The sequence below is a fragment of the Phyllobates terribilis genome, unplaced genomic scaffold (assembly GCF_046119375.1).
Source record: "Phyllobates terribilis strain yellow unplaced genomic scaffold, ASM4611937v1 Scaffold_4__5_contigs__length_816908805, whole genome shotgun sequence".
Taxonomy (NCBI): domain Eukaryota; kingdom Metazoa; phylum Chordata; class Amphibia; order Anura; family Dendrobatidae; genus Phyllobates; species Phyllobates terribilis.
This window is the reverse complement of record NW_027362764.1, coordinates 783034975-783048527: the sequence shown is the minus strand read 5'-3', so window position 1 is coordinate 783048527 and position 13553 is coordinate 783034975. Positions and strand designations below refer to the sequence as shown.

Sequence of the window (13553 nt, the reverse complement as noted above, 5' to 3'; positions counted from 1 at the left end):
GAGATAAAGACCTGTCACCACTTACTGTAGAGAGATAAAGACCTGTCACCACTTACTGTAGAGAGATAAAGACCTGTCACCACTTACTATAGAGAGATAAAGACCTGTCACCACTTACTATAGAGAGATAAAGACCTGTCACCACTTACTGTAGAGAGATAAAGACCTGCCACCACTTACTATAGAGGGATAAAGACCTGTCACCACTTACTATAGAGAGGTAAAGACCTGTCACCACTTACTATAGAGAGATAAAGACCCGTCACCACTTACTATAGAGAGATAAAGACCTGTCACCACTTACTATAGAGAGATAAAGACCCGTCACCACTTACTATAGAGAGATAAAGACCCGTCACCACTTACTGTAGAGAGATAAAGACCTGTCACCACTTACTATAGAGAGATAAAGACCTGCCACCACTTACTGTAGAGAGATAAAGACCTGCCACCACTTACTATAGAGGGATAAAGACCTGTCACCACTTACTATAGAGGGATAAAGACCTGTCACCACTTACTATAGAGAGATAAAGACCTGTCACCACTTACTATAGAGAGATAAAGACCTGTCACCACTTACTGTAGAGAGATAAAGACCTGTCACCACTTACTATAGAGAGATAAAGACCTGTCACCACTTACTATAGAGAGATAAAGACCTGCCACCACTTACTATAGAGAGATAAAGACCTGTCACCACTTACTGTAGAGAGATAAAGACCTGTCACCACTTACTATAGAGAGATAAAGACCTGCCACCACTTACTATAGAGAGATAAAGACCTGTCACCACTTACTGTAGAGAGATAAAGACCTGTCACCACTTACTGTAGAGAGATAAAGACCTGTCACCACTTACTGTAGAGAGATAAAGACCTGTCACCACTTACTATAGAGAGATAAAGACCTGCCACCACTTACTATAGAGAGATAAAGACCTGTCACCACTTACTGTAGAGAGATAAAGACCTGTCACCACTTACTGTAGAGAGATAAAGACCTGTCACCACTTACTGTAGAGAGATAAAGACCTGTCACCACTTACTATAGAGAGATAAAGACCTGTCACCACTTACTGTAGAGAGATAAAGACCTGTCACCACTTACTGTAGAGAGATAAAGACCTGTCACCACTTACTATAGAGAGATAAAGACCTGTCACCACTTACTATAGAGAGATAAAGACCTGTCACCACTTACTGCAGAGAGATAAAGACCTGTCACCACTTACTGTAGAGAGATAAAGACCTGTCACCACTTACTGTAGAGAGATAAAGACCTGTCACCACTTACTATAGAGAGATAAAGACCTGTCACCACTTACTATAGAGAGATAAAGACCTGTCACCACTTACTATAGAGAGATAAAGACCTGTCACCACTTACTGCAGAGAGATAAAGACCTGTCACCACTTACTGTAGAGAGATAAAGACCTGTCACCACTTACTGTAGAGAGATAAAGACCTGTCACCACTTACTATAGAGAGATAAAGACCTGTCACCACTTACTGTAGAGAGATAAAGACCTGTCACCACTTACTATAGAGAGATAAAGACCTGTCACCACTTACTATAGAGAGATAAAGACCTGCCACCACTTACTATAGAGAGATAAAGACCTGTCACCACTTACTGTAGAGAGATAAAGACCTGTCACCACTTACTATAGAGAGATAAAGACCTGCCACCACTTACTATAGAGAGATAAAGACCTGTCACCACTTACTGTAGAGAGATAAAGACCTGTCACCACTTACTGTAGAGAGATAAAGACCTGTCACCACTTACTATAGAGAGATAAAGACCTGTCACCACTTACTATAGAGAGATAAAGACCTGTCACCACTTACTATAGAGAGATAAAGACCTGTCACCACTTACTATAGAGAGATAAAGACCTGTCACCACTTACTATAGAGAGATAAAGACCTGCCACCACTTACTATAGAGAGATAAAGACCTGTCACCACTTACTATAGAGAGATAAAGACCTGTCACCACTTACTGCAGAGAGATAAAGACCTGTCACCACTTACTGTAGAGAGATAAAGACCTGTCACCACTTACTGTAGAGAGATAAAGACCTGTCACCACTTACTGTAGAGAGATAAAGACCTGCCACCACTTACTGTAGAGAGATAAAGACCTGCCACCACTTACTGTAGAGAGATAAAGACCTGTCACCACTTACTGTAGAGAGATGAAGACCTGTCACCACTTACTGTAGAGAGATGAAGACCTGTCACCACTTACTGTAGAGAGATAAAGACCTGCCACCACTTACTGTAGAGAGATAAAGACCTGCCACCACTTACTATAGAGAGATAAAGACCTGCCACCACTTACTATAGAGAGATAAAGACCTGCCACCACTTACTGTAGAGAGATAAAGACCTGTCACCACTTACTATAGAGAGATATAGACCTGCCACCACTTACTATAGAGAGAGATAAAGACCTGCTACCACTTACTATAGAGAGATAAAGACCTGTCACCACTTACTGTACAGAGATAAAGACCTGCCACCACTTACTATAGAGAGATAAAGACCTGTCACCACTTACTATAGAGAGATAAAGACCTGTCACCACTTACTATAGAGAGAGATAAAGACCTGCCACCACTTACTATAGAGAGATAAAGACCTGCCACCACTTACTATAGAGAGATAAAGACCTGTCACCACTTAGTATAGAGAGATAAAGACCTGTCACCACTTACTATAGAGAGATAAAGACCTGCCACCACTTACTATAGAGAGATAAAGACCTGTCACCACTTAGTATAGAGAGATAAAGACCTGTCACCACTTACTATAGAGAGATAAAGACCTGCCACCACTTACTATAGAGAGATAAAGACCTGTCACCACTTACTATAGAGAGATAAAGACCTGTCACCACTTACTATAGAGAGATAAAGACCTGTCACCACTTACTATAGAGAGATAAAGACCTGCCACCACTTACTATAGAGAGATAAAGACCTGTCACCACTTAGTATAGAGAGATAAAGACCTGCCACCACTTACTATAGAGAGATAAAGACCTGTCACCACTTAGTATAGAGAGATAAAGACCTGCCACCACTTACTATAGAGAGAGATAAAGACCTGCCACCACTTACTATAGAGAGATAAAGACCTGTCACCACTTACTATAGAGAGATAAAGACCTGCCACCACTTACTATAGAGAGAGATAAAGACCTGCCACCACTTACTATAGAGAGATAAAGACCTGCCACCACTTACTATAGAGAGATAAAGACCTGTCACCACTTAGTATAGAGAGATAAAGACCTGCCACCACTTACTATAGAGAGAGATAAAGACCTGCCACCACTTACTATAGAGAGATAAAGACCTGTCACCACTTAGTATAGAGAGATAAAGACCTGTCACCACTTACTATAGAGAGATAAAGACCTGTCACCACTTACTATAGAGAGATAAAGACCTGCCACCACTTACTATAGAGAGATAAAGACCTGTCACCACTTAGTATAGAGAGATAAAGACCTGCCACCACTTACTATAGAGAGAGATAAAGACCTGCCACCACTTACTATAGAGAGATAAAGACCTGCCACCACTTACTATAGAGAGATAAAGACCTGTCACCACTTAGTATAGAGAGATAAAGACCTGTCACCACTTACTGCAGAGAGATAAAGACCTGTCACCACTTACTATAGAGAGATAAAGACCTGTCACCACTTACTATAGAGAGATAAAGACCTGTCACCACTTACTGTAGAGAGATAAAGACCTGTCACCACTTACTATAGAGAGATAAAGACCTGCCCCCACTTACTATAGAGAGATAAAGACCTGCCACCACTTACTATAGAGAGATAAAGACCTGTCACCACTTACTATAGAGAGATAAAGACCTGCCCCCACTTACTGTAGAGAGATAAAGACCTGCCACCACTTACTATAGAGAGATAAAGACCTGTCACCACTTACTGTAGAGAGATAAAGACCTGTCACCACTTACTATAGAGAGATAAAGACCTGCCCCCACTTACTGTAGAGAGATAAAGACCTGTCACCACTTACTATAGAGAGATAAAGACCTGTCACCACTTACTGTAGAGAGATAAAGACCTGTCACCACTTACTATAGAGAGATAAAGACCTGTCACCACTTACTATAGAGAGATAAAGACCTGCCACCACTTACTATAGAGAGATAAAGACCTGCCACCACTTACTATAGAGAGATAAAGACCTGCCACCACTTACTATAGAGAGATAAAGACCTGTCACCACTTACTATAGAGAGATAAAGACTTGTCACCACTTACTATAGAGAGAGATAAAGACCTGCCACCACTTACTGTAGAGAGATAAAGACCTGCCACCACTTACTATAGAGAGATAAAGACCTGTCACCACTTACTGTAGAGAGATAAAGACCTGTCACCACTTACTATAGAGAGATAAAGACCTGCCACCACTTACTATAGAGAGATGAAGACCTGCCACCACTTACTATAGAGAGATAAAGACCTGCCACCACTTACTATAGAGGGATAAAGACCTGTCACCACTTACTGTAGAGAGATAAAGACCTGTCACCACTTACTATAGAGAGATAAAGACCTGCCACCACTTACTATAGAGAGATGAAGACCTGCCACCACTTACTATAGAGAGATGAAGACCTGCCACCACTTACTATAGAGAGATAAAGACCTGTCACCACTTACTATAGAGAGATAAAGACCTGTCACCACTTACTATAGAGAGATAAAGACCTGTCACCACTTACTATAGAGAGATAAAGACCTGTCACCACTTACTATAGAGAGATAAAGACCTGTCACCACTTACTATAGAGAGATAAAGACCTGTCACCACTTACTATAGAGGGATAAAGACCTGTCACCACTTACTATAGAGAGATAAAGACCTGCCACCACTTACTGTAGAGAGATAAAGACCTGTCACCACTTACTATAGAGAGATACAGACCTGTCACCACTTACTGTAGAGAGATAAAGACCTGTCACCACTTCCTGTAGAGAGATAAAGACCTGTCACCACTTACTATAGAGGGATACAGACCTGTCACCACTTACTATAGAGAGATAAAGACCTGTCACCACTTACTATAGAGGGATACAGACCTGTCACCACTTACTGTAGAGAGATAAAGACCTGTCACCACTTACTATAGAGAGATAAAGACCTGTCACCACTTACTGTAGAGAGATAAAGACCTGTCACCACTTACTGTAGAGAGATAAAGACCTGTCACCACTTACTATAGAGAGATAAAGACCTGCCACCACTTACTATAGAGAGATAAAGACCTGTCACCACTTACTATAGAGAGATAAGGACCTGTCACCACTTACTATAGAGGGATACAGACCTGCCACCACTTACTATAGAGAGATAAAGACCTGTCACCACTTACTATAGAGAGATAAAGACCTGTCACCACTTACTATAGAGAGATAAGGACCTGCCACCACTTACTATAGAGGGATACAGACCTGTCACCACTTACTGTAGAGAGATAAAGACCTGCCACCACTTACTATAGAGAGATAAAGACCCGTCACCACTTACTGTAGAGAGATAAAGACCTGTCACCACTTACTGTAGAGAGATAAAGACCTGTCACCACTTACTGTAGAGAGATAAAGACCTGCCACCACTTACTATAGAGAGATAAAGACCCGTCACCACTTACTGTAGAGAGATAAAGACCTGTCACCACTTACTATAGAGAGATAAAGACCTGTCACCACTTACTATAGAGAGATAAAGACCTGCCACCACTTACTATAGAGAGATAAAGACCTGCCACCACTTACTATAGAGAGATAAAGACCTGTCACCACTTACTATAGAGAGATAAAGACCTGTCACCACTTACTATAGAGAGATAAAGACCTGTCACCACTTACTATAGAGGGATAAAGACCTGTCACCACTTACTATAGAGAGATAAAGACCTGTCACCACTTACTATAGAGAGATAAAGACCTGCCCCCACTTACTGTAGAGAGAAAAAGACCTGTCACCACTTACTATAGAGAGATAAAGACCTGTCACCACTTACTATAGAGAGATAAAGACCTGCCCCCACTTACTGTAGAGAGATAAAGACCTGTCACCACTTACTATAGAGAGATAAAGACCTGTCACCACTTACTATAGAGAGATAAAGACCTGTCACCACTTACTATAGAGAGATAAAGACCTGTCACCACTTACTGTAGAGAGATAAAGACCTGTCACCACTTACTATAGAGAGATAAAGACCTGTCACCACTTACTGTAGAGAGATAAAGACCTGTCACCACTTACTATAGAGGGATAAAGACCTGTCACCACTTACTATAGAGAGATAAAGACCTGTCACCACTTACTATAGAGAGATAAAGACCTGTCACCACTTACTATAGAGAGATAAAGACCTGTCACCACTTACTATAGAGAGATAAAGACCTGTCACCACTTACTATAGAGAGATAAAGACCTGTCACCACTTACTATAGAGAGATAAAGACCTGCCACCACTTACTATAGAGAGATAAAGACCTGTCACCACTTACTATAGAGAGATAAAGACCTGTCACCACTTACTATAGAGAGATAAAGACCTGTCACCACTTACTATAGAGAGATAAAGACCTGTCACCACTTACTATAGAGAGATAAAGACCTGTCACCACTTACTATAGAGAGATAAAGACCTGTCACCACTTACTATAGAGAGATAAAGACCTGTCACCACTTACTATAGAGAGATAAAGACCTGCCACCACTTACTGTAGAGAGATAAAGACCTGTCACCACTTACTATAGAGAGATAAAGACCTGCCCCCACTTACTGTAGAGAGATAAAGACCTGTCACCACTTACTATAGAGAGATACAGACCTGCCACCACTTACTATAGAGAGATAAAGACCTGTCACCACTTACTATAGAGAGATAAAGACCTGTCACCACTTACTATAGAGAGATAAAGACCTGTCACCACTTACTATAGAGAGATAAAGACCTGTCACCACTTACTATAGAGAGATAAAGACCTGTCACCACTTACTATAGAGAGATAAAGACCTGCCCCCACTTACTGTAGAGAGATAAAGACCTGTCACCACTTCCTGTAGAGAGATAAAGACCTGTCACCACTTACTATAGAGGGATACAGACCTGTCACCACTTACTATAGAGAGATAAAGACCTGTCACCACTTACTATAGAGGGATAAAGACCTGTCACCACTTACTGTAGACAGATAAAGACCTGTCACCACTTACTATAGAGAGATAAAGACCTGTCACCACTTACTGTAGAGAGATAAAGACCTGTCACCACTTACTGTAGACAGATAAAGACCTGTCACCACTTACTATAGAGAGATAAAGACCTGTCACCACTTACTGTAGACAGATAAAGACCTGTCACCACTTACTATAGAGAGATAAAGACCTGTCACCACTTACTGTAGAGAGATAAAGACCTGTCACCACTTACTATAGAGAGATAAAGACCTGCCACCACTTACTATAGAGGGATACAGACCTGTCACCACTTACTGTAGAGAGATAAAGACCTGTCACCACTTACTGTAGAGAGATAAAGACCTGTCACCACTTACTATAGAGAGATAAAGACCTGCCACCACTTACTATAGAGAGATAAAGACCTGTCACCACTTACTATAGAGGGATACAGACCTGTCACCACTTACTGTAGAGAGATAAAGACCTGTCACCACTTACTGTAGAGAGATAAAGACCTGCCACCACTTACTATAGAGAGATAAAGACCCGTCACCACTTACTGTAGAGAGATAAAGACCTGTCACCACTTACTATAGAGAGATAAAGACCTGCCACCACTTACTATAGAGAGATAAAGACCTGTCACCACTTACTATAGAGAGATAAAGACCTGTCACCACTTACTATAGAGAGATAAAGACCTGCCACCACTTACTATAGAGAGATAAAGACCTGTCACCACTTACTGTAGAGAGATAAAGACCTGCCACCACTTACTATAGAGAGATAAAGACCTGTCACCACTTACTATAGAGAGATAAAGACCTGTCACCACTTACTATAGAGGGATAAAGACCTGTCACCACTTACTATAGAGAGATAAAGACCTGCCACCACTTACTGTAGAGAGATAAAGACCTGTCACCACTTACTATAGAGAGATAAAGACCTGTCACCACTTACTATAGAGAGATAAAGACCTGTCACCACTTACTATAGAGAGATAAAGACCTGTCACCACTTACTATAGAGGGATAAAGACCTGTCACCACTTACTATAGAGAGATAAAGACCTGCCACCACTTACTGTAGAGAGATAAAGACCTGTCACCACTTACTATAGAGAGATAAAGACCTGTCACCACTTACTATAGAGAGATAAAGACCTGTCACCACTTACTATAGAGAGATAAAGACCTGTCACCACTTACTATAGAGAGATAAAGACCTGCCACCACTTACTATAGAGAGATAAAGACCTGTCACCACTTACTGTAGAGAGATAAAGACCTGCCACCACTTACTATAGAGAGATAAAGACCTGCCACCACTTACTATAGAGAGATAAAGACCTGCCACCACTTACTATAGAGAGATAAAGACCTGTCACCACTTACTATAGAGAGATAAAGACCTGTCACCACTTACTATAGAGAGATAAAGACCTGTCACCACTTACTATAGAGGGATAAAGACCTGTCACCACTTACTGTAGAGAGATAAAGACCTGCCACCACTTACTATAGAGAGATAAAGACCTGTCACCACTTACTATAGAGAGATAAAGACCCGTCACCACTTACTATAGAGAGATAAAGACCTGTCACCACTTACTATAGAGAGATAAAGACCTGTCACCACTTACTATAGAGGGATAAAGACCTGTCACCACTTACTATAGAGAGAGATAAAGACCTGTCACCACTTACTATAGAGAGAGATAAAGACCTGTCACCACTTACTGTAGAGAGATAAAGACCTGTCCCCACTTACTGTAGAGAGATAAAGACCTGTCACCACTTACTATAGAGAGATAAAGACCCGTCACCACTTACTATAGAGAGATAAAGACCTGTCACCACTTACTATAGAGAGATAAAGACCTGCCACCACTTACTATAGAGAGATAAAGACCTGTCCCCACTTACTATAGAGAGATAAAGACCTGTCACCACTTACTATAGAGAGATAAAGACCTGTCACCACTTACTATAGAGAGGGATAAAGACCTGTCACCACTTACTATAGAGAGATAAAGACCTGCCACCACTTACTGTAGAGAGATAAAGACCTGTCCCCACTTACTATAGAGAGATAAAGACCGGCCCCCACTTACTATAGAGGGATAAAGACCTGTCACCACTTACTATAGAGAGAGATAAAGACCTGTCACCACTTACTATAGAGAGAGATAAAGACCTGTCACCACTTACTATAGAGAGATAAAGACCGGCCCCCACTTACTATAGAGGGATAAAGACCTGTCACCACTTACTATAGAGAGAGATAAAGACCTGTCACCACTTACTATAGAGAGAGATAAAGACCTGCCACCACTTACTATAGAGAGATAAAGACCTGCCACCACTTACTATAGAGAGATAACGACCTGTCACCACTTACTATAGAGAGATAAAGACCTGTCACCACTTACTGTAGAGAGATAAAGATCTGTCACCACTTACTATAGAGAGGGATAAAGACCTGTCACCACTTACTATAGAGAGATAAAGACCTGCCACCACTTACTGTAGAGAGATAAAGACCTGTCCCCACTTACTATAGAGAGATAAAGACCTGTCACCACTTACTGTAGAGAGATAAAGACCTGTCACCACTTACTATAGAGAGATAAAGACCTGTCACCACTTACTATAGAGAGATAAAGACCTGTCACCACTTACTATAGAGAGATAAAGACCTGTCACCACTTACTATAGAGAGATAAAGACCTGTCACCACTTACTATAGAGAGGGATAAAGACCTGTCACCACTTACTATAGAGAGATAAAGACCTGCCACCACTTACTATAGAGGGATAAAGACCTGTCACCACTTACTATAGAGAGAGATAAAGACCTGCCACCACTTACTATAGAGAGATAAAGACCTGCCACCACTTACTGTAGAGAGATAAAGACCTGTCCCCACTTACTATAGAGAGATAAAGACCTGTCACCACTTACTGTAGAGAGATAAAGACCTGTCACCACTTACTATAGAGAGATAAAGACCTGTCACCACTTACTATAGAGAGATAAAGACCTGTCACCACTTACTGTAGAGAGATAAAGACCTGTCCCCACTTACTATAGAGAGATAAAGACCTGTCACCACTTACTATAGAGAGATAAAGACCTGTCACCACTTACTGTAGAGAGATAAAGACCTGTCACCACTTACTATAGAGAGATAAAGACCAGTCACCACTTACTATAGAGAGATAAAGACCTGTCACCACTTACTATAGAGAGATAAAGACCTGTCACCACTTACTATAGAGAGATAAAGACCTGCCACCACTTACTATAGAGAGATAAAGACCTGTCACCACTTACTATAGAGAGATAAAGACCTGTCACCACTTACTATAGAGAGATAAAGACCTGTCACCACTTACTATAGAGGGATAAAGACCTGTCACCACTTACTATAGAGAGATAAAGACCTGTCACCACTTACTATAGAGGGATAAAGACCTGTCACCACTTACTATAGAGAGATAAAGACCTGTCACCACTTACTATAGAGGGATAAAGACCTGTCACCACTTACTATAGAGAGATATAGACCTGTCACCACTTACTATAGAGAGATAAAGACCTGTCACCACTTACTATAGAGAGATAAAGACCTGTCACCACTTACTATAGAGAGATAAAGACCTGTCACCACTTACTATAGAGGGATAAAGACCTGTCACCACTTACTATAGAGAGATAAAGACCTGTCACCACTTACTATAGAGAGATAAAGACCTGCCACCACTTACTATAGAGAGATAAAGACCTGTCACCACTTACTATAGAGAGATAAAGACCTGCCACCACTTACTGTAGAGAGATAAAGACCTGTCCCCACTTACTATAGAGGGATAAAGACCTGTCACCACTTACTATAGAGAGAGATAAAGACCTGCCACCACTTACTATAGAGAGATAAAGACCTGCCACCACTTACTGTAGAGAGATAAAGACCTGTCCCCACTTACTATAGAGAGATAAAGACCTGTCACCACTTACTGTAGAGAGATAAAGACCTGTCACCACTTACTATAGAGAGATAAAGACCTGTCACCACTTACTATAGAGAGATAAAGACCTGTCACCACTTACTATAGAGAGATAAAGACCTGTCACCACTTACTATAGAGAGATAAAGACCTGTCACCACTTACTATAGAGAGGGATAAAGACCTGTCACCACTTACTATAGAGAGATAAAGACCTGCCACCACTTACTATAGAGGGATAAAGACCTGTCACCACTTACTATAGAGAGAGATAAAGACCTGCCACCACTTACTATAGAGAGATAAAGACCTGCCACCACTTACTGTAGAGAGATAAAGACCTGTCCCCACTTACTATAGAGAGATAAAGACCTGTCACCACTTACTGTAGAGAGATAAAGACCTGTCACCACTTACTATAGAGAGATAAAGACCTGTCACCACTTACTATAGAGAGATAAAGACCTGTCACCACTTACTGTAGAGAGATAAAGACCTGTCCCCACTTACTATAGAGAGATAAAGACCTGTCACCACTTACTATAGAGAGATAAAGACCTGTCACCACTTACTGTAGAGAGATAAAGACCTGTCACCACTTACTATAGAGAGATAAAGACCAGTCACCACTTACTATAGAGAGATAAAGACCTGTCACCACTTACTATAGAGAGATAAAGACCTGTCACCACTTACTATAGAGAGATAAAGACCTGCCACCACTTACTATAGAGAGATAAAGACCTGTCACCACTTACTATAGAGAGATAAAGACCTGTCACCACTTACTATAGAGAGATAAAGACCTGTCACCACTTACTATAGAGGGATAAAGACCTGTCACCACTTACTATAGAGAGATAAAGACCTGTCACCACTTACTATAGAGGGATAAAGACCTGTCACCACTTACTATAGAGAGATAAAGACCTGTCACCACTTACTATAGAGGGATAAAGACCTGTCACCACTTACTATAGAGAGATATAGACCTGTCACCACTTACTATAGAGAGATAAAGACCTGTCACCACTTACTATAGAGAGATAAAGACCTGTCACCACTTACTATAGAGAGATAAAGACCTGTCACCACTTACTATAGAGGGATAAAGACCTGTCACCACTTACTATAGAGAGATAAAGACCTGTCACCACTTACTATAGAGAGATAAAGACCTGCCACCACTTACTATAGAGGGATAAAGACCTGTCACCAATTACTATAGAGAGATAAAGACCTGTCACCAATTACTGTATAGCGATGAAGACTTGCTCCAACTCTTGCTCATCTGGGATGAAAATCACCCGTCTGGCCATTACATTTCATGTACAACGTACTGTAACATATAGAACCACAATATCACCTGTAATACTCTATAATGCCATGAAGCCGTCTTCTCATCCCACTGTAGATACTTATCAACAATTCCTCCAGTGATGCAGAGATGGCGGCCATCCAGTGAAATCTTGATTACCGCCTTCATCTATTGTATCTGCTTTGTGTTGTGTTCATAGGGTCGTTCTGGTCTTTATGTAATAGAGGACTATAATCCCATAATATGTGAGGTTTCATCTGGGATTACCACACACAAGAGACATCCATCTCGGGTGATTTCCTATAATACGATTTGTTCGAGGTCTAAAATCAAACTCTTCAAATTGAATAAAACCACGTATAGCGTTGGAGAAGTGTCCAGGCCAAAACTCAGATTATCCCCATGAGTCAACGATGCACAGCACGATAAAAGGATAATTACGGGATTATTCTACTTAATTGGTTTACTATTAGCGATTAATGATAGCACTCAATATCATTAACAAGAAGCCTGATAGCATCCGGAGAACTGGAGGAGGATCGATAACAGAGATGATTGGCATGACCTGATAATGGCGGCACCGACTGCTAACGAACAGATCATTATTATCAGACCCGGCATCATACACAGCTATCACCTACCTGTTATTCCAGCTATTGAGGGTTAGTCCCTTAGATACATGGTCATTAGTGCCGGCGGCATCTAAGAGGTTAACCTCCTGTAAGGCAATCACTATACAGTGGGGGAAATAAGTATTTGATCCCTTGCTGTTTTTTGTAAGTTTGCCCACTGACAAAGACATGAACAGTCTATAATTTTAAGGGTAGGTTAATTTTAACATTGAGAGATAAAATATCAAAAAAAAAAATCAAGAAAATCACATTGTATAAATTAGATACATTTATTTGCATTTTGCAGTGAGAAATAAGTATTTGATCCCTCTGGCAAACAACACTTAATAC

General features: G+C 40.8%; 1 protein-coding gene across 1 annotated transcript in view; it reads left to right on the top strand.

The window, feature by feature from the left end:
• LOC141264725 (focal adhesion kinase 1-like) overlaps positions 1–13160 on the top strand; it is a 128025-nt gene extending 114865 nt beyond the window's left edge. The window contains exon 6 of the mRNA XM_073676985.1: positions 13065–13160. Within this exon, the coding sequence (XP_073533086.1) occupies positions 13065–13160 (96 nt within the window). The remainder of the gene's footprint in view (positions 1–13064) is intronic.
• Positions 13161–13553: the final 393 nt, after the last annotated feature.